Consider the following 22,137-nt stretch of genomic DNA (forward strand, 5'->3'; position numbering starts at 1 on the left):
TGAAATTTCCTGGTTTAATAGCTGTGAAATAAAGTAAAAGTTGGGAAGAGGAGGAAAGAGGGAATATGAAAAGGAGGGCAAAAGAGAGGAATGGGGCGGTACTGGAACGAGGACGGCTAGAGAGACTCAAAGACTTAAAGATATATAAATTACTTTATGACTTATAAAAACTGCAATCAAGGCTAATTAGTCATTACTTTCCCAAATGTGTCCCCCATAGACCCTCAGCCGAAATGTGAATCCAGTCCACAGTACTGTTTTAACCATCTCGCTCCATGTAGAGACTTAGCCAAAGGCATAGAGTCAATAAAGGCTTACGTTTTACTTAGACAAACATCCAGATGTACCAGCCGGGTCCATGCGGGGTTGGCTGGTGAGCTAACAGGTAACGATTAGCCCTAATGAATGCAATGAGAGGGCCCCAATGAGGTAATCTCACTACGCAGCCAGAGGAAACTCTCCATTTACTAGAAATCACTGGAAACACATAATCAGACAGTGACCATAGAACCCAGACACATAGTGTAAATGTTTTACTGGTAACCCTTAAGCGTTTTTGATGTTTTGTGCAAATCCCTTCCTCCGCATCTTCCGCATCTTTCTCAAATTGTCAGTTGTCGTGTTTGTCATTACGGTGTTGTAATGGTGGCCTTCTGTCTGTATCTTTTCTTTATTGTTTGCTATAATTGTAGCTCTGCCAACATACCCGTTCCTTAGAGACTGTATTACAACAGTGCAAAAGGACATGTGTGGGTTAACGTAGATCAATGGATTGTCAAAACGTTTGGTTATAATATATCTTGCAGGAACTGTTCGCGCTTGATCCCTTGGCTTTTTATTTAACACTACAAGCAAGCATAAGTTTTCACTTTTCATGCGTGAAATACCTCAACATCTATGGATTGCCACGAAATGACATACATAGGAACCAAGAATGAAGCATACAAACAAGGTGCTCCCCTGACTTCTCCTTTAACACAACTATAACATTGACATTTGTGGTTTTCAGTGAAATATCTCGACAACTTTTGAACGGGTGTCCATTCTGCAATTGAGCTCGCACATTCAATTTCCTCTGAGGATGAACTGAATTGTATCTGTGGAGATTCTCTGTCTCCATGCCATCATCAGCTCAAAATTAAAATTCGTTCATGGTGAAATACCTGCAGAAATGACAATCCCATCAGGCTCAGCTGTTTACTTTGTGGTTTGTGCTAATTATCAAATATGAGCATCGTAAAATGACAATGAAGTAAGGTGGGGAACATAATTAACATTATTCCAGCTAAACTTCTAATGTGGTTCATTATTATCTTTCATGGAATCAACGGAATGATATGTTCTGTGATCATGGATTTCTATTAAGACATGTCACATTTCTCTGTCTTTGATGTGCAGGAGATCAATGATACAATCAACACCCAGTGACATGCTCGCAGTCCGCTTCTGTTAATCTCTCAATATGTTTCATCAGGCAAACACCATGAATCCTACTGACTTCTATCTAAGTGCATCTCGCTGTGGTAGAGAAGTCCTTTTGGTTGCTTTGTGATCCTCTTGTTCAATATTCTAGCAAACAGGCGATCTGCTTGACAGTCATTAGAATATATTTCTCGCCTGCTCATCGCTTGAATATGAAATGGAAACATGTCTGACTGGGAATAAACACAGAGGATTATTTTGTGATAGACTACTGAAGTGCTAGTAGTCAGTTATCAAATACACTCCTGGCACCTTAATAACTGAATACATCATGGTTAAAACCGTTATCAAGGACACACTGATTGGAGAAGGTGAGTTTATGCAAATTGAGTTCCTTGGAATTTGTCAACACCAATTGAAGTGGAGCGAAGGAGAAAAGAAGAGGGAGGGAGAGAGCCGGGGGCTGTATATCACCCATAATGATGAACAAATGAGCAGATCATAATTAACAGGTACGTTGGTTGCTGTAAGCGATGGAACAAAGATCACGACTCTTCAGTAAAAACCAGTGTGATACAATATAATGTAATGTAATTGTATTTCCCGCATTCCTATTACAACACAAGTAAATACAATAGTGTAATACACACTAAAGTAAATGTCTTCTGTGACTGGTATATCTTATATATTTTGTCTTTTTAAATTGTTAATATCACTGTACTGTCTACAAGTACCTCAAAATTGAATTTAAGTACGGCACTTGAGTAAATGTACTGCGTTGCAGAAGGAGTACCGTGTTTTGTATATTTTACTGGGGTTTTAAAATGGCATTTTGGCAAATGTTACATGAAATTGTGTTTATGTTGCCTGTATTTTTTTTTTTTTTTTACATGGCGAAACGCTTTAAAAAATGCACAGTGAATTATTAATGAAATGAACAAATCGTGTCCTGGGGTGTTTTGAGTGGGGCGCCTCAGCTGCACTTTGGTTAAAGCAACACATTTTAAATACACAGTGAAATCTGAACTTCTATCCCTGTGTTATTGTTGCTATCTCTTGGCATGTCAAATATATGGTAAACATACATTTTGTAATGCCATGAACTCTCTTCAGTTGACAAAAACATTGTTAAGATTTACAAGAGTACGGCTACAGTCTGTGTATCACTTTCTTTTCCTCAGTCTCTGTTACTTGATCTAGAAACGCAGGAAGGGAGGTCTTGAGGGAGTTGAATGGTCCTCCATGGTGGTAAAACAATACATGACCAATATAATTCTACCTTTTGAGAAATCAAATCAAACCCAACTCCACATTTTACTCCACTCACGTGGTCTAACTAATTACTGGGACTTTAACACCCGAGCTGCTCTTCATATTGTATTGAGGTTGATGACATTTAATGAAGGCATTTTCTCTTCTATTTGTCTTTATGAACTGCTTTATTGTGTAAATACCTTTATATTCTCACACGGCAACAAATACTACATTTTAGTAAAGCTAATGTTCAGTGTTTTTTAAAAATGCATACATCCATGACATACCTTTCATATTAAATATCTTATGAAGAGCTTTACATAGTGTATTATACATATTTGAGTGCAGTACCAGTGTGCACAGGGTCTGAGCACTTTTTACACACACACAAATGCACAACAACGTGGAGAAGTGTGTCATCATTCAAATGTCACATCCATGAACTGGCAAACTTCTGATTTGCCAATAAGCAGAGCATTTCAAATGCCAGCAGTGAAAGAGGGAAACCTCTGCTCCTCAGTCACACAAAGGAACATGTCTTGATTGCTGTGCCTCTTCATCACATCCCAATCACCACACAAGAACGTTATTTGTTGTGTTGTTGTTGTTTCTACATCCAAGTTTGTACACGATAACAACAGTAATTTGCAATCTTAATTATCTGTCCCACTTCTAATCATCAGTGGATTGTTTTTTAATCTGGCATCTCTTTCACATACATGAACGTAAACAAACTCGGATGGATCAGGAAATGCTGGGATGTTTGACGGAACCAAAAATTTCACATTTGTCATCTTCAGCTTTAATTTTTCACAAGCACATATGGAGCTGTGTTGTAGACAGAGCATGGAGTGCAGCTTCGCTGTGCAGCATCCTTTAAGGAGGGCAGACAGCCTGTCTCCACTCATCACATTAGAGAGCCTCTTAGACTGTGCGCACATGTAAGTGTGCCTGTGTGTGTCTTTTCCATGTGCATTTAGTGCAGGCCTGTGTGCATGCCTGACTGAATGCACATGTCCGTCTGAGCTCGTGTGAGAGTGAATTACCACATGCATCCTATGCACTTTTGTCCTTACATCTCTATTTCCCCTTCTTGGCAGTGAGAATGTCTTTCAGGCTAAGTTAAATTCTCAGCAGCCTCTAATCAGTGGCGATGTATGGAGATTGCAGCCTATAGTGTGAGAATCAATGACTTGACAGCGTGTGGTGAAGTAATCAGCATAATCGTGTTTCTGCTTTACTTCAAAATCCAAGCCAAGCTGTTTCTCCAAGACTATTGCCAAAGCCACTGAGACATTTAACCAAGGCCTATCTACACCAACGATATCTTTATTGCTGGGGCTCTGTGATCAGGGTATAAAGGCTGCAATTTCCACACAGTTCTATAGTGATGTGTATAATAAAGCTGGCGAATGAGAGAAAAAGTGAGGAGGATGGATCATTAACAGATGGAGAGGCACCAATGACAAAAGAGAGGCATCTTTTTCTGCTCTGACCCGAGAGATAAAAATCTGGAGAATAAAAGGTGAGCAAAAGCTCGGCAAGCGCACACATGCACTCGCATGCACGCACGTGCGTAGTCGCACACGTGCTTTTGCCACTTCTTAGCCTGCTCGACTTTCCTCCTGAGGTTGCCACAGCTGTCTTGTCAGCACATGCCTCTTGATGATGCACAAGATGGTGGGAAGAACACACTTCTTCATGATTTCGGGCAGGTAAAGTAAAAAAACATTTGAGCACGATATTTTTTAGGACCTTATGTGAAATACAAAAGAGCAAGAAGAAAGACTTGAACCACCTTCATGACTGGTTTGAGCACAGACAGAGAATAAAAGTCCACACCGTAATTCATTTCTGCTTGTGTTTCTTTAGCCATCAGGCTGATCTTGTTTAATAAAACCGACCTCTGATCCTACGGCTTCACCCTTTGGTACCAAGACATACCACCTGGTCAACAAACACAAACCGAGCTCGGATCTCTGTGTTTTTTTCCAATCTATTTCTTACACCGTTCTTCTTCAGTGACACCTTTAGTCACAACGGTAATCTGCGGCAGGTGCACAACCAACTATTTAAGTAAAGTATAGTTGACCTATGTAAGTGACTGTTTTGATTTAGGACAGCTGATTTTGCAAGTCACGATTTTGCGCACGTTGTAATAATTATATTTGAAACATATAGACAGTTTACACGGTGCAAAAACACATATTTACTGTGTTTGGTGTAACCTGTGCAACAAAATAAAGGTATGTCATTGCAGAAACTGTTCACTTCCTTAGCTGTATGCTTTGAAAGCCTGCACTTACAGTATACTTGTGTTTGTGTTAGTGTGGAGGAGAAAGAGACAGTGTATGTTTGCACCGTATGTGTCAGAGTGTCACCCTTGGGGTGACCTAAGGGATTGTATTTAGTAATTATCTGATTACTCGTCTGTTTTTCCGCACTCAGACAACTTGCAACTGGATAACGCTGTAACTCCCTGATTACAACTTACTCCACAATCAATCACCCATTAACGGGAGCACACAGGCGGTACACAAGCCCAATCACACACACACAAATCTAGCAGCGTCAGACTAAAATACCGACACTATACAACGCTATATCAGAGGACACTATGATAAAATACCTTTGATAGAATTGTCAACGACACAAAGCCCAAACTGCTGAACCTTTCCTTATCTTGTGACTTTTCCATTCATGTCTCTCATGGTGGATTCAGTGTTTTTCTTGCTTTATGCAGCTCTCAGCACTTCACCGAAAGCCTGGTAATGCACCACAACAAGAGAGCATCTCCGTGCTCTCTCTGTCTTTTCGCCATCCTTCCATCTATGAAAATGTTTGCCCTTGACTTGTCAAAAGATAATGAGATTTGAGAAGATAATGCCCAGCACGGTCAATCTCACACATAAACAGAAACAACGCACGAGACTGTGGTTAAAGGTATAGCATTACAGCAAGAACATACAAATAGTGCATACACACAAATTCATACAAAAACCTTGTCAAGTTGTTACATGATGAGAAATGTCCCCACATAAGGCCGAAGGACTTCAAAGAATTGAAGGAGAGACTCAGACTCACGAATAAATTAATTCAATAATGAATTTATCCGCTAATGAAACATCCGTACAAGGCAGATGTTGAGACACACAATACACTGACTGTAATATAAATATCTTTAACATTAGTGATGTTACACACCCGGGAACAGCAATGACAAAGACGACCAGTTCAGATGAAGGGCATCTGGCGCACGCCACTTTATCACGACCGGAAAGCCAAAGGCAGTGCGTAACATTTTCAAACCATCAGTGCTCTCCATATGAAGTCAAACCAAAGACAAACTCTACTATCATCATGTCGTGGTGGTTTCCCTGGGTTATTTTGTCATTGTCTATGGGGGGCAGAATATAATGTCAAAAAACATAAGCATCAATAGAGTAGACTTTATTGCACAGCAGTCGTATTGCATTGCATTAGACTCTACACGTGTACCTAAGTGTCCGTATTTTCCTGCTGGTCAGCATTGAATGTTGGTGAACTATTTTACATACAGCGACAAAATGACTACATTTTAATGAATCACATTATAAAGAGCCAATAAAATCAACAGCGTCACCTGTCTGACACATTTTCAAGGAATTCTAAACATTAAAAGTCTTCACAAAGATACACAGAGGAGCTCCTACGTATATATTCTCCCCACACACTTACATGTAGCAGCACAACTTCAAGCACTTACATACTTATATAACCTCTCAGATACAGGTAGCAGGTATGTCGTGCTCTCTATTGAAGCCTTTTTGCCCAGAGGAAGGTCATTTTCATTGCACACACAGGTTATCATTGTGAAGCAGAAAGGCTAAGATACCAAACCTTCACATGAGAAATGAACTGGAAAGTAGTAAGAGGCCTGTGGGCTCAATCACGCCAGTGACTCAGCCACTTGGCTCACATGGGAGGGGTATCACGCAGCCAGGGATTTCTAATCCATAAGGCTCATTGCTCACCATGTGTGCTGTAACCTACAGGCATTTCGGAAAAACGCCCCCCCCCCCCCTCCCTCCCTCCCTCCTCTGATGGGGACAGCGAAGACTTGAAAGCCCCTGAACTGAGAAGACATGTCTTGTTCGATTACTCATGTTTCCCTTTCTTTTTATTAAGAACATTTTTTTTTTCAAAATTCTTTGTGGCAACCAGCTTCTGTGGTTTTGTATTTCATTGTGAATCCAGCCTCTGCGTTCCCTCGGGTGGCACACGGCCTATTCACTTCAACTTTACACGTGAAAATAAATTGGCTGTAGAGGCTGCCTGCGGTGGCCAAGCACAATAGATCCAATACTGTGAGTGCTGCGCACAGACGATGACCAAGCAACAGGAATATGTCCTGCACACACGTGTACACACAAACACACAAAACGCACATGATCGGGCATACATCTACCTACCCGTGTGGCTCCTGTGTGCCTGTGTGAGGGAGGCCAGACAGAGGGACAGCAGTAGGCTCCACACACCTACTCCGCAGATGCAAGGACCTCGTTCCCGCATTCTGCCAGAGAGAAACAAAAACACACACTCCATAAGGAAACACATAAACAAAACAAAATACTGTGCATGGCATGACTTTGATCGACGGTTGATGGTATGTAACTGCCAATATGTTTTTGCATCATTGCCGTTTTAGCCATGAAGTCTAACGTCTTCTGTGATCTGTTGACTTTTTTTTTCTCCTTCTGAGACTTCAAATTCAGCTCGCGGTGAAAGGTACGAGTGGAGTTTTTGTAACAATTCAAAACAAATTAGTACCCACATTGTATTCTACAACCTCTCATGTCAAATTTACGAGCTCTTTCGTTTTGCAACACGTTTACCTTCATGCATGCTCTGCAAACGGCAGATGAAGCTACAACAATAGGAGAAACTTTAAAACCCGGAACTTCCAAACAGGAAGTGAGTATATCTTAATTTACCCAGATTAATACCACTACAACTCTCGTTTGCACACACTTGATATCTTTGCATCACTAAGAGTTGATTTTTGGGTTAATATTTATTGATGGGGGGCTTCTGCATTTATTGGAGTGAATGTCTTTTTATTTTGTTTTTGTCAAAGTGGCAGCATTAGAGACTGTCATTACAATGCACACTTCAATCTGAGACTATATTCTGATAGTATAAAACACTTAAAAGTGTATTGTGATCTTCTTCAAAAACATTATTCCTATATTAATTCAAAGTCTCTTTATATCTCGACAGCAATCAACAGGAACAGAAAAAAGTGAAATACTTTTGAGCAAACATGTGAATAAAAACAAACCAAACTTTCCAGGTTTGTGTGAGAGTCTGTGCAGAATACCTGATTGAAAATGAGATTATGCACATGCCCGGTTGGGTCTCAGTATCTGTGTGATGGGCTTGTATGTGCACATGTATTTCGGTATATATCTGCGTGCATGTGGGTGCGAGCGCTTTTGCCGTGAGGAAGTGAGTGCATGTGTTTGTGTGTGTTAAGCCCAGGCTTGAGTTCTGAGCTGGGTGTGTGAGTCATCTGACTATGCAGCCATGCAGTTCTAGAGCGGAGAGAAGCTGCAAAGCCAGACAGGCTTAGCCAAGGCTTCCTTTGGTTAGAGGGCATCACACACACACACACAGATAATCATACATATATACACTTTATTGTCCCTTTTTGTCTTTTCTTCCATTTATCGTCATTCCTATATCCTTTCCTGCCCCTTCCTCTTGTACACACAAGCAAGACTGCGACCCGGTATGCTTCCTCTTCAGCTTATTTAGGCACACAGCGGTGTATGTGATGATGCAGTGGCACTTCATTTTGGCTGGTTGTTTGTTCTGTCCTGGTGGGTGTTGAGTATAGACATTGATTCAGAAAGTAGCAGCAAAAGAGACACAAGAGAGAAGTTGGGGGGAGAATGTGAGGACAAAAATCATGGTTGACCTTCACTTGACTGATTGACGACTCACGTGAGTAAGTGACACAAGTCTCGTGGGACTGAGGATAATAACAAATTGCGTGACTAATTAGTCAACTTTGACTTTTAGGTTCCCACAGGAAACAAACAATCTGGATGAAAGTTTTGTTTGTCTGTTTTTGTTTTTTAGAAAACTGATTATATGCTAACTGCTTGTGTCGACTTGTTTCAATCTGTTTGCATGTTGGTGCCACATATGTGTTCAGAAAATGTCTCCAGCATCCACTAGAAATCATGCAGGAATAAAAATAGTGACCAGAAACCCTCGTTGGGTCCTATAACCCTGGATAATGTCGCTTTCAGTAACGGAACACAGAGGAGACAAAGAGAAAGGAAGAGTGAGGGGAGGAAAAGATAGAGTTGGAGACGAGTGGTGGTCTCCGATGAGTTCTGCGGTCTGTTCCATCCCTTTAATTAGTCCCAGTGGAACGCCCTCCCACCTCCATGTGGCTGATCAGCTTCTCTTCTATATCTCCCGTCTGTATTTGTGTGCACAGGGGCGTATGTGTGTGTGTGTGTGTGTGTGTTTGTATGCGTCTTAGCTAAAGCCGGACAGACATCTCACGGGGTTGTGAGCTCTGGTTGATCTCCCGACGGCCAATGAGAAAAATGTAATGGAAATGCATTAATATTCAAGGAGGTTTCCATTCCCCGAGATATGCGCCATTTAGAAAGCGGGACGCCCGGCCACTTTACATCAGTTACCGTGGCAATTAACATGAACACATTATTTATTGTCCAGAAAATCTCAAGTTGTGGTCATCAAGATTGAAAGATTAAGATAGAAATAAGTGAGATAAATAATAAAGAAATAATAAGAAATAATACATAATAAACCACTTTTAGGGTGCTTACAAACCAGCTGGTTGGTTTGGTTGAAGCAAAGCAGTAAATACCAGTGTTTACTGGTATTTACTGGTATTTACTGGTATTACGCAGACTGCATGACAAGACAAGGACAATGTCCTCCCAACAAAAGCAGGCTTGCAGGCTATGGTTGCTAAAATAATAATATTACTAAACAGGAAGTCATCATTGCTTCCATGGTGCAGGAAGTGGCTCAAAAAAAATGCTGCCTGTTTCTCAGATGGAATAGATACATTTTAACAAGGGATATTCACAAAACCTGAATATTGAAAGTTGTTTCTGACATTTCTTGATGAGACCTTACGATATAGCTCATGAGCTTTATGTTGTATCTTTATTCTGTTCAAACATCCTGCATGCTGACTGATTTTCTCGCATGTTTCAATGTCTTTTCTGTTCCCCCTAGACCCTCTTGGCAGAAGGTGCAGTCACAGACTGTTCTTGGGAGTTATGTAATCAAATTAGATTTTCCCATGGGGGTCACAATGATGCAGGACAACGATCACCACAGCTGTCCAGTCACCTGTCGGTCTGTATTACTTCCTGTTTACTCATCTTGGTTTGTTTGTTTTAAGTCACTGTGAACATGAATCAGACCAGAACGAGAAGACATATGTCAAATGACATTTTATTTGGTTTAAACCAAAATGTGCCAAACTATAGGTGTGACAGTGCCTTAAAATGCTCCCAGTGCTATATTGGGATAATTCTTTTAATTAAATGTAAGAAAAGACTAAGTAGTGGTGAACTTGGTGATCCCAATAAGGTGTTAACATGTTCGGAAATGTTTCTCTGTCTTTGTCCATGAGATGGATATGTGCTCTCCCTCACACACACGAGCATGTGTATGACTGTGAATTAGTTACAGTAGATGTGGATTGTATTTTTCTTGAGTACTCAACAGAGAGATGATTCAGGCCAAAGTCATCGAGATGCTTACTGCAGCTTGATGTTCAAAGTAACAGTATCAAAATAAATGGAAGACATTGTCTTATATTGTTAAGAGCCAGCGGAGAGGAATAGAAAGCACACAGATGAAATAAAAGAAGGACGAGAGGTAAAAAAAACAAGTGCATGCAAGGGAGGTGAAGAACCAAAGAGGAGGACGACAACAAAAAGAAGAAGCCAAAAAAAAGTGGACCGTTCAAGGAATGAGGCGAGGGAAGGCAACACAAGGTTCTCATGAGAGTTGGGACCGATCTCATCCAATATCGTTATCAATATAATTCACTCATGAAGTTGCCAATCCACCCACGATCCACACGAATGTGTGATAGAGAATGTCCCTCCGGCCTTGTTGGGAAGGCTGCAAAAAAATGTAGTTAGTTATGCTGGCGTCTTTAGCACAGAAGAGTAGTTGCTGCTACAACACATTACTATCGATGGTATGTCCTCAGTTTGATTACAGTGACGATTGTTGGTTTGAACGTATTTAATGTTTCATTTTATGATATAGACGCAGGTATTTATTTCTGTCCCCGGTTTGTGCACTTTTGTTTCAAATACAAACTTTTTAAAATCCTTATGAAGGAGTCAACATGATGTCAATAGGCATTGTTGGAGAGGAGGGGGGGAGGGGCGGAGGAGGGGGAGGGGTAAAGGCTTAATTGGCCTCAGCTGAAATCAATCTTTGATTGTGTCTCTCTGTTGGATAAACTTCAGTAGTGACGGAAAAAAAGAGACCATAGTCCATAGTGGTGATAATAAAAACGTTGATAAATACTATTTTGTATTTACACCTGCTTGGACGTGAAGAATACTTAACTCACAGTTTGAATGAACTGATTTAAATGTTGTTGCAATATTGCAATGCCATGCAAACGTTATGTCTGAAGTCTTGAGAATAAAAGCCATGAAAAGTTGCAGTTGCATGTGTATGAATATCACCCGTACTTTTGTATTCAACCTCGGTAGTGATACTTTACGATCTATGAAGTGGCTAAGTTTGCACAAATCAGGGGATGAATGAGAATGGATGGACCACATTGGTTTGATGACTTGTCAGAGGAAATCTGTGCATTCTTGTGACTTAATGGATGGGTTTGTTTTGTAGCCGGAGCCAGGACTGTGGCACTCCAATCCTAATTGCAACCGTGGGAGGTTTAGGCTTGATTCGGCCTCCTTGATCCTGCCAGGAGCGTGTGTGCGTGTTATTAATGGAATCCACAGTTTGGTCTTTGTGGATACAATCACTCCATGTGACCTGTGGAGAAAACCAGAGGCTCCACATTAAGCCTCCAATTTAACAAGCATTCTGGAAACGCAATACTGTGTGTGTGTGTGTGTGTGTGTGTGTGTGTGTGTGTGTGTGTGTGTGTCGGCGGGAGGCGTGAGAGAGGAAATGAGGAGTGGGAAGCTTTTGGCTTTGTCCTCCAATCCTCGGCTGCATTCTATGAATTCAGAGTGCACATCACAGACTTGACATTCACATCTCTGAAATTAAGCTTTCCCCTCTTACTACATGTGTGTCCCCACCACATGCCCAAAGCTCGATTCAACCCAAGGGTGTCACGCTCTATCCGTCCCTGACTCTCTTTTGCTCTTCCTGCGTGTGCCTGCTGCTCGCTGCGCTAACCCGGAGAACTCGCTGCACCGCTAGGTAAAAAATCCTGATGTCACTACAAATCCATCATCCACACACGACACAGCCGCCTCTAAAACCTCCTCAGGTCAAACACGCACACATACAGCAGCTACACACAGCTGCAGAGTGTGTCTGCTGACAATGCAGATCCAGGTGGTAAACACAGTTATGTTGTCTGAGTCTTTCTATCACCCACAAGTCCAACAGTATCAGACAATAAAAAAAAAAATGGAATTGCCAGCCCTCACCTACAGGCGCGAGCTACACCATAAACTGGCTTAACGCTGCAAAAACAACATCAAAGTCTCTCTCTCTTTCTCTCCATAGAATACACAGTGAACCACTTTCATATGTATCCATCACATTTTGACTACACTTTAATTTTCTGCAAGGTTCTTGGGCAATAACAGAAAGAAACACTTTGAACTGAATAAACAAATGCAAAGCAGGGATCTCTTCCCGCTTTGGAATTTAGGAAATCTATGAAAGCGAAATGCAAATGGCCTCCACTGTGTGGTCCCTGACGTGGGGCGAGAGGGTACCACCAGGCATGGGAGAAATTAATCCAGGGGGGAAGAAATGGTTTCTTCAATATGATTTCAATCAAAGTTTTTGGACTTTTGTAGCCTCTTATACAACTACTGGCCAAGTGGAAATCCATCCGAAGATATAAGCCTTTCTTGACAAATATAACAGTTGTAAAACACTTGTTTGTTGCTGAACAAGCAACAGGAATTGAGGCAGTTCAGCCAGAGTCTCATGAAAGAATACAAAGCAAGTAAGGAACTAGTGAGCTTTAGATGTTTGAGGATAACTGGACTGGGAGGGGAAACGGCTGCAGATATTCCCTTTTACCTACAAAAGAAACAGATGAAGAACAAAGGATCTACTTTCCAGCGCACTTTGATAAAAGTTAGATTTTATCCGTCCATCTGCCAGACAGACAGGTGGAAGTGACCGGCAGTAAAAGCATTTCCGCTCTCCCTCCCCCTCTCCCTCTCTCTCTCTCTCTCTCTCTCTCTCTCTCTCTCTCTCTCTCTCTCTCTCTCTCTTTGTGCTCTCCTCTTTCCTGCGCCTCCCAACAACTTAATTTTGCATCACGCTGTGGTTTCCAGAGGACCGTGGCTTTCTCTCCTCTCCACCGCCCTCAGCTGGTATATTTAAATTGTGTCTTCCATTTCTGTCTGGCTGTGTCTTCGTTACTTGCTTCTTCATTGACACGGATGCTTTGCGGTTCACTTGCCCACCATGTGGGTTTATATTATGATATGATTAGTTGATGAATGAATATCATTAAAACAACATTTTATCAGCAACTATCTTTATAATTCACTCTTCAAGCAAAAACACCAAATCGTTATCTGGTTTGCGAATTAGCTGCTTATCCTTATTTTGTATTTTTTTTTAAAATTTGATATCCTTTGATTGTTTTAATTCGTGGTCGGACGTTTGTTACCTTGGGCTAGAAAATTGTGATTTAAATCTGTAAAGTGAAGTGACGATGGTGACTCATCATCCTCACTGAACGAATGAGCTTTCATCATTGGAGCTGGTCAATGTTGGCTGAGAGTGGCTTTGTCAGCACAGCTGTAAAATATTAAACAGAATGTTACTTCCTTGTTAAATGCTAATTAAAAGACTGTGAAAGCCACGGAAACCACCATAATGTTATAATACACTGCTGAACTATTGATCTCACATTCAGCGCTTGTGCAGGCTACTTTTGTGCCGAACTAAGCATGACAGCTTCGACTGAATGTTCTACTGAACTAAACACAATTATTGAAGTATTAATGATTTAATTCAATCCTGTAACCTATTATTTTTTTTTGCTTAGTTCACTGTTATGATTCCATTATTGTGACATCTAGCTAGACATGTAATGTGATATGTTGTTATAATGAAGTATAATGTCAGCAAATTGCTCCTATATTTGCGCTTCAATTTCACAATCATTCACTCATCATGAAGCGATGTCATTGTTGATGAAAATACTTCAATTGGGTGTCAAACACACACAAAAACAAGGTCTGCTCAGAGGAAACCTCTCATGTTACTCCTTGGAGATTACGAATTGAAGTGCTCTATGAGAATCCCACACACACACACACACACACACACACACACACACACACACACACACACACACACACACACACCGAGAGGTTGTCCCTGCAGGACAGCAGTCTCAGACATTCTGAAACCAACACCTGCCACTGGAGAAAGCACACACACACACACACACACACACACACAATAGTGTGCACTGAGTGTGACAAGCTCACAGGCAATATTTTGTTTGAAATCAGTCATGTCAGGTTATAACAGGAGCAGCTTCTGGGAACCTCAAAAATATTCAATCTGAGCATGAAAAGCCCCGTCCAGAACTATATTCATCCATGTGTGTCAGTGGAGGATGGCCAACGCTGCTGGTTATAGTTTGAGTCGAAAAAAAGTGGTTGAGAGGGAGAAAGCGATGGAGCGGGGCAAAAGTGTATTAAGGGAGTCAACAATCCACTTTCCCTGTTGTTGTTTTTTTTTTCAATTTTAGAGAGAAAGAGATGCTGATCAGTGATGTGAGTAGATGATGGCAGGAGGTAATGGTCAGTGTCCAAGCTCTCTTAATGAATACTTAAAGAGGGGCAGAGAACCTGGGAGACGGTGAAATGGTGCATCTTTCTCTTTCTCCCTTTCCCTCCTGTTTTTGCATCTCCTTCTCTGACAAATGAACATGCAGGGCCGGAGATTATAAAGAACCATGTGGAGATCACAACGGGGCGTCTCCTTGATGGCTTCAGTCCTCTCTGGTCTCATTCTGTAACTCTCCTAAACTCCCTGGATTCAGACCTATTTCTCTCTGCCCTAAATGCATAATTTTGTAAATGAAGCATCTGCTTGTGTGGTCCCAGTAGGCCCATGTGCATCAGGCTGAGGCTGACACCATCCCTCAAAAATAGTGTCGCTAACAGTCCTCAGAAATATGTAGCATCTAGGAAGTATCTTTGGAATGACAGTTATGTCTTCACACCTTACTGTTTCAGCGTGTTAAATGTTCTTGAAGCGATAACAAGAAGCAGTGTAGTGTGCACAAAAAATATTATAACATAAAATTGGAGTCGCAGATGCTGATTACTGCAGAGGCGATGAATCATGACACGAAAAAGGTAAATTGCTCTGTAAACCGGAAAAAAAAGTCTCTATTTAGGTTTTCCTTAATTAGGACAGGCCTTGTATCAGGAGCACATTCGTTCTGCGCCTGACACTGAAGCCGCACAGATAAAGCAACAAATACAATGGACGTTTCCAGACAAATGAAGTGCTGGAAATATTGCAGAGAAAAGCCAAGAAGGAGCTGTCAATATTAATCTGTGCAAAATCCCTGTTAGTATGATGTCAGTGTTTTGACAGCAACATAACTCTTGGTGTATTGGCGTGACAACAGAAAACATGTCAATACAAAACTGTCTCTGGGGAAGTCGAAATCGCGATTAAGGCCCTGAAGCGATAGAGTGCGTTTTAGCAACACAGAGACGCTTTTTATTCGTTTCCAATGAGGGCGAAATGTTTCACATGCCTCACGTTTCTCCACTCTATGCGCCTCGCATTTCATGAGTTCTTTCAATGCCTCAAGTTGAAAACATATCATCTCTGAGAGAAAAGCTTCCTGCATCAGGTGTGCTTTTTTTGCTCATCGTGGCGACTTTTGCTGGACACAGCAAAAGGAAACAGCCGGCCTGGAGGAAAATATGTGCTGTACCGATTTTCAGGTGTTTTCATCCATTCAAACTGTAGTATTAACTATGATGCAGCGAGCAGTTCATGATTTGTGTTAAGCTAACATTAGCACTCATTGGGTGTAGCAACAAGAAATCTTGAAAAATGGTGTGCATAACACAAACTTCACCCTTTTCTTTTTGTTTGTCTCTCCTGCCCAGATCACCACTCGTTGCCTTCCTACTTCACCTTGCAGCCTCGTGCACATAACTTATGCATGCTGCTTCATACAGGTTGCCATGATTTGGTGCCTGCCTGCTGTGAGTATTTTCATATATATAAATGTGTGTGTGTGTGTGTGTGTGTGTGTGTTTAACCAGCAGCCATAGATAGCAGCAGAGCAATAACGCTGTATAACTCATCCTAACGATGCACAGTGATGCAGCAGGTAAGGTCAACACAAGAGACCGTGGTGGAAGGTGAACTGCCTGGACACACACACGGACAGACTTATGAATGAATCAATCCCCAACAAACACACCTCCAGGTCATAACCATAAACCCTGCCAATCTCTATATCACTTTCTCCCACATTTGTCTGCAACCCATTTATTTTTTTTGCCCTTTTTCTTCTCTCCCTTCCTCCATCCTTACACCTCTCTTCCCTCAGCCCTTCCTTCCTCATCTTTCACTGACTCCCGCCATCCTTCTGTCTCGTGGTGATATTGTTGGAGGTCAGTCGACGCCCTGAGGAAGAGGGTTGATGATCACTGGCTGTAATTACAGTGTCAAATGAACTGTTAGCTGTCCAGTATGTGCAGGTTTAGTGTGTATGTGTATGTGTGTTCTCTCCTAATGTGCTAGTCAGCTCCCCACAGATGCAGCTGCTATATCAGCATACACAACAACAGATGGGCTCCAGTTACACACATGCACACACACACACACGCACGCGCGCGCACACACGCATACACACGCATACACACGCAAAACCTTTTCCTGCATATGTTTTCTTTAAAGTCTGAAGTTATGAAAAAATACAAGTAGCATCTTCAATTACAATATTCATAACTGGTTGTGTGATTGTGTTCGTGAACGGGGCGCATGATGCTTTTGTCTTCATCCCGGTTTGCATTTCTGCAGGATCATACAGGAACAGACAGGTTTGTATCCAAACACTTAACCACAAAACATCCTGTCCATGCAGATTAAACTCAGCAGGACCCCTTAACAGTCTGGCAGATGTAGAGTTTTGGCACAGGCTATCATACACACACACACACACAAACCAAAACTTCAACGTTATTACCAACAGACCAGGGTGTGCTATTGCCTTCTACAAACATCTCTCCACCAGACATGATAATGGAGAGCTGGAGCCGCTGGGGCAGCAGATCAGCAGCTGAGCTGGCGATGCTGAGGCAGACAGACGGACAAACGGAGAGTTCAGTTTTTCTGATGGGTGAAATTGTGTCTCTTTTTTGTTTCTGTCCTACTCATAAAGTGGAAAGAGAAATATGTATACTTCTTAGTATTTTCAAATTAGAGGTTTCTTTTTTTAAATGAAAGCTTAGGTCGAAGACTAACATCATGCTTTCATCTATTCATATAGGTCTTTCTGTGTGAACGCAGCATTGACACATCACCGCTGCTTTTTTAAATTGATTTGCAAATGTATTTGCATACCGTTGCGTATTCCCACATCCAGCAGGTATGGAGGAGCAGCGTTGTCATTCATTTGGAGATATGTTTCTCTCTACATGAGTTCAGACTCCTGAGTCTGAATTTTACTCTCTTTTGACAATGTTTTTGGTCTCTGAGCAGTGTTTTTTTTTTATTTGAAAAAAAAAAACTGCATCTTGCAGCTGAAAATGTTGATATGCAGCAGTGAGGGCGAACCAAACATTACACAGTGGAACAAAGAGCTGTACCTCCGTATAAACCTCAGGTCCATTATGAGGAACAAGCCCGTTCATTTTGTCACAATGTTTTCACATATTCATTGGTACATGTTTTATTTTAAAAGTATAGTGATTATATTGACATCAAACTCTGGTCTCTGCCAATAAGAGTCAAAAACAAGCCGGCATAGAAAGAGTGTGATTGTTTCTGCATCCCAGTTTTAGAGTGATTTCCTACATCCTGTTAATCTGGGCAGACATTTTCCTGTGCTGTCACTGTAAGTTGAGTAAATCATTTATACTGCTCCTCATGTGTCCATGTTCCTGCAAAGAACACACACACACACACACACACACACATGCATAGCTTTGTTTTCTTGGATGCGTTATATGCACGAGAAAAAGTCACCAAATTATAAAATTTGCATCTCGAGGAAGAGGAAACATGGCTACACATTCACTGCCACGCGTGTGTGTGCGCCTTTGTGTGTGTGTCCGAGTGTGTGCGCATCTAAATGCGTGGATGCCATGAAGAAAGACAGAGAGAGAGCCTGTGTGTGTCTCGTTGGTATTCCAGGGTGGCTTGGTGTGAGTGTGGTTTCTTACAATTCTTATCAGAATTGCGATCACAGAAAACTGGTCTCCTCAAATTGAACACATCCCTCCCTCACTCTATCAGGGATGCACATGCGTGGCCGCACACACAGACAGACAGTCATCCCTATGTTTCTCTGTACGTGAATCCATTCCTCGAGTCTAATTCAATCTTCAATTTATAATCTGTCACAGAAACATGCGTAGCCAAAAACATGAATGCAATTTGGAACAATCTGAGGTTAGTATGTCTGTTTTATGAATACATGAGTTGTTTTTTTTTGTTTGTCCTTTATAAGTCCTGCTCAGAACCAGCAGACAGCTAAAACAATTGCAGGCTTTAAAAACGTGAAAAGGGGAGCGAACAAATGCCTCGCCTGAATACATACCAGGGAGAAGAAACCATGTCATTTTAAATGGGAAAAGTAAAGAGTTCAACATTTTGAGGACTGGTCGGGGAAGAGGGGTGAAAAAAGAAAATGGCTGCCAGATTTTACTTGAATTAGTCTCGTTCACCCTGCAGTTTATTTTCTGATATTGAAACACTCCCTTTTTTGTTTAAAGAAATTGTTTGAAAAAAAAACAAACTATTACTGTAGTGGAGTAACTGAAAGTGCATAAGCTGTGTATTCACTTTAGAGCAACGCAGCACTTCAGTAGCGAGCTCGAGCTGTTATGCTGAGGAATGCATCGCACACAGCAGTTCATGCAGAGGTAAAACCAAATATGACAAAAAATACTGAGATCTTGTTCAAAATCTGGCTTTGCTTCATTCTGAAAAGTGTGTCCTAGTTAGCATCCTGCTGCTCAGTGCACACACTCACACACACACACACACACAATAGCACGTTCCTATGCTGCTAATGAACCGGCTGCTTCCTCACTGGGGATTTCTTTCCGTATATGTTTCTTTCTCTCTCCCTTCACTACATCTCTCTACCCCCCCCCCCCTCTCTCTCTCTCCCTTCTGCATTCCTATGACAGCTTCTACTCTTCAGGTTTTAGACACTTGACGTGTGTAACTCATACAAACTCAGACTTGCAAGTTTGATGAACCCAAACACACACTAATAATACGCAAAAACTAATTCAAAGGTAATGAGATACACTTTGCACTTCATCCCAAATAAGCACACACACACACACACACACACACACACACACACACACACACACACACACACACACACACACACACACACACACAGCAGTATGAGGTAATCTTTAGTCACTGAATATATTAACACATGTCAGTATGACACCTCTTGTAAGTGGCTGAGCTGTCACCTCAGCATCTGCAAATTGGATGAACAAATACATCTATAATTCTCAAACATCACAGGCTATTTGAACCGCACTAATCCCTGCATCCGTAATGTATTCGTGTTATCCGTCTTCACGCTTGACATACACAACCCCCCTAATTCAAATATTTGTTTTCACATCCTTTTAATACAATTTGCATGGATTGATTTGCAGAATGTTTAAAGCATTGAGTCTCTCGCCTATAGATAGCTCAGAAATCCGTTTGAAGACCAAAAGATGCACTTGCGTCTTAGTTTAACATTGTATTGTTAATTCAAGAAACTAGTTATTTATGCAGGTCACAGTTATGTTTCTTCAAAGACGTGTAGTGTCAAACAGCCCTACATTTAAAGCCCTACATTTTTAAGCAGACTTCAAACATGATTTTTTTTTTCAATCATATACGCTGTTTAACTCGGAGGCGGAAGAGGATGAACTGCTCAAGCCAGGTTAAAAAACCTTTTGAATCATCTGGTGCATGTGTGTTACAGAATTAGAGAATGTGGAGAAAGGAAAAAAAAGAAAAGATGGATTATCATCAATAATGTCAGCTGACACAAAACACAAAGTACAAACTGCTGCCAACATGGCTGTTTGAAACCTCGTCTTCAGTTCATGAAAACCTTTCATGGGGATGTATAAAATATATATTTGAATTTAACCTTTAAACACCCACTGTTTGGCTTGCGGGACGGTAGCACCATGCAGACGAACAACCAGTTGAAATAAAAGAGTTAGAGAAATATATTCAGTGGAACTGGAACAAAACCGTTGATGGCGTCTCCAAACATTTAAAGCAGTCTGAAAACTGAAATGTTCTTTCCAAGTTGTAGGTTACAATTTGTGTATGACATTATGGCTTGTTTTACTTTACTTAGTTGACAGTTGTCTGGATTGCACTTTTTTTAGTAGACAGACGAAGGTGAGAGCTTTTGTCAATGTTGATGCGAGGCACTCCAGCAAGTGTTATCTAAAACCACCAAAGTCACAAGATGTCGCTCGATTACATAAAACATGCAAAGGTAATTTCAAAATCCTTTTTAAAGACTGTTGGAGATACCGTGGAAATGATGTGTCCGGAATAGAGAGGATCCAGACACTGGAATAGACTCAAGTCATAAGACAAGTCCCCTGGACATACAATGTGTATCAGTGATGGACATTTCCATTCATGTGTGGCTGATGATACATTTACAGAGTATATTTGCAATTCCCATCTGATAATCAAAAATAGTCCATTTATGTTAAATTCGGCAAACCCTTACTTAAAAGAGAGGTGGCGGTTAATGGGATGAAGAGAGAAATACTTTAGTTCTCCCCCACAACACCATGTGTTGTGTTCGTGCCTAAGGACCCAAGTTACACACCAGACACCAAAAGGAATTCCCCGTGGTGCCAATAAATGATAGTGTTGCATTTGCCCGCTCACTGGTTTTACTATCTAGCAGCTGTAGCTAGCTGTAGGGTGCTATCTCACAGACAGGGCTACGACAAAAACAACGGCGGACAAACAATGAAGTGGTCACAGAGGTGTAAGAATTACAAGAGCAGTCTGGTAAAATGTTTAGATGCAATTTGTTGCACGGCTCTAGTGTGTGTGTGTGTGTGTGTGTGTGTGTGTGTGTGTGTGTGCGTGTGTGTGTGTGTGTGTGTGGAGAGGGAGGGGGGGGGTCCATAATTAAACCTGAGCTTCTCCAGAATAATACACATTTACACATATGCCCATTCACACCACCTGATTATGCCTGATTACAGAGCACTGTCTTATGGGTGGGACAGCAATCCAGATGTACGGCACACACACACACACACACACACACACACACACACACACACACACACACACACACACACAGCCAGTATCCCATCAACCCTGGCTGCATATTTCCAAAATGAACAGCATCAGTCCTGTCAACACAGAGATCTCTCACTGCGAGAGACTCAGACATACACCTGGTCGTAGCACACACACCAACACAAATAGAAATCTGTGCACACACATGCACTCAATAAACACATCTGGCAATCAGAGATATGCAGAAACACACAGCAGGGAGAAGAGGATCAGTGGGATATTGATATTACAAACACACATTCATACACCTCTCTCTCTCTCTCTCTCTCTCTCTCTCTCTCTCTCTCTCTCTCTCTCTCTCTCTCACCCAAACAAACACACACTTCACCCCATTCAGATATACAGACTGTTACTGACAGGCTGGAGGACAAATGACTTCCTGGCAGCCATGGTCGTCTCGCCTCTTAATCCAGGCAGTGGGAGTCGGGCTGTGTTGACATCTGACACCAGTGTGGGGGATCCTTTCATATCTGACCTTTAACACAACCAGACCAGAGCAGGTAAAACTTTACAACTCCCCACTGACTTGCATATAAAAATGAGCCAGAAAGAAAAATATGTTCCTTCTCTTTCTTTTAACACTCATTTCGATCCCCTTTTTTCTCAATAGAGTTCTGTGCTCATGACACAATATTAGCAAAGCTTAAA

The 22,137-nt window shown here is 41.4% G+C and overlaps 1 protein-coding gene across 1 annotated transcript in view; it reads right to left on the bottom strand.

The window, feature by feature from the left end:
- LOC137800557 (chemokine-like protein TAFA-2) overlaps positions 1-22,137 on the bottom strand; it is a 59,273-nt gene that overhangs the window by 22,279 nt on the left and 14,857 nt on the right. The window contains exon 2 of the mRNA XM_068597799.1: positions 7,128-7,228. Coding sequence (XP_068453900.1) covers positions 7,128-7,227 — 100 coding nt within the window. The 5' untranslated portion in view covers position 7,228. The remainder of the gene's footprint in view (positions 1-7,127; positions 7,229-22,137) is intronic.

The sequence above is a fragment of the Clinocottus analis genome, unplaced genomic scaffold (genome assembly GCF_023055335.1).
Source record: "Clinocottus analis isolate CAN_PGR_092001 unplaced genomic scaffold, fCliAna1.0.p SCAF_4, whole genome shotgun sequence".
NCBI lineage: Eukaryota > Metazoa > Chordata > Actinopteri > Perciformes > Cottidae > Clinocottus > Clinocottus analis.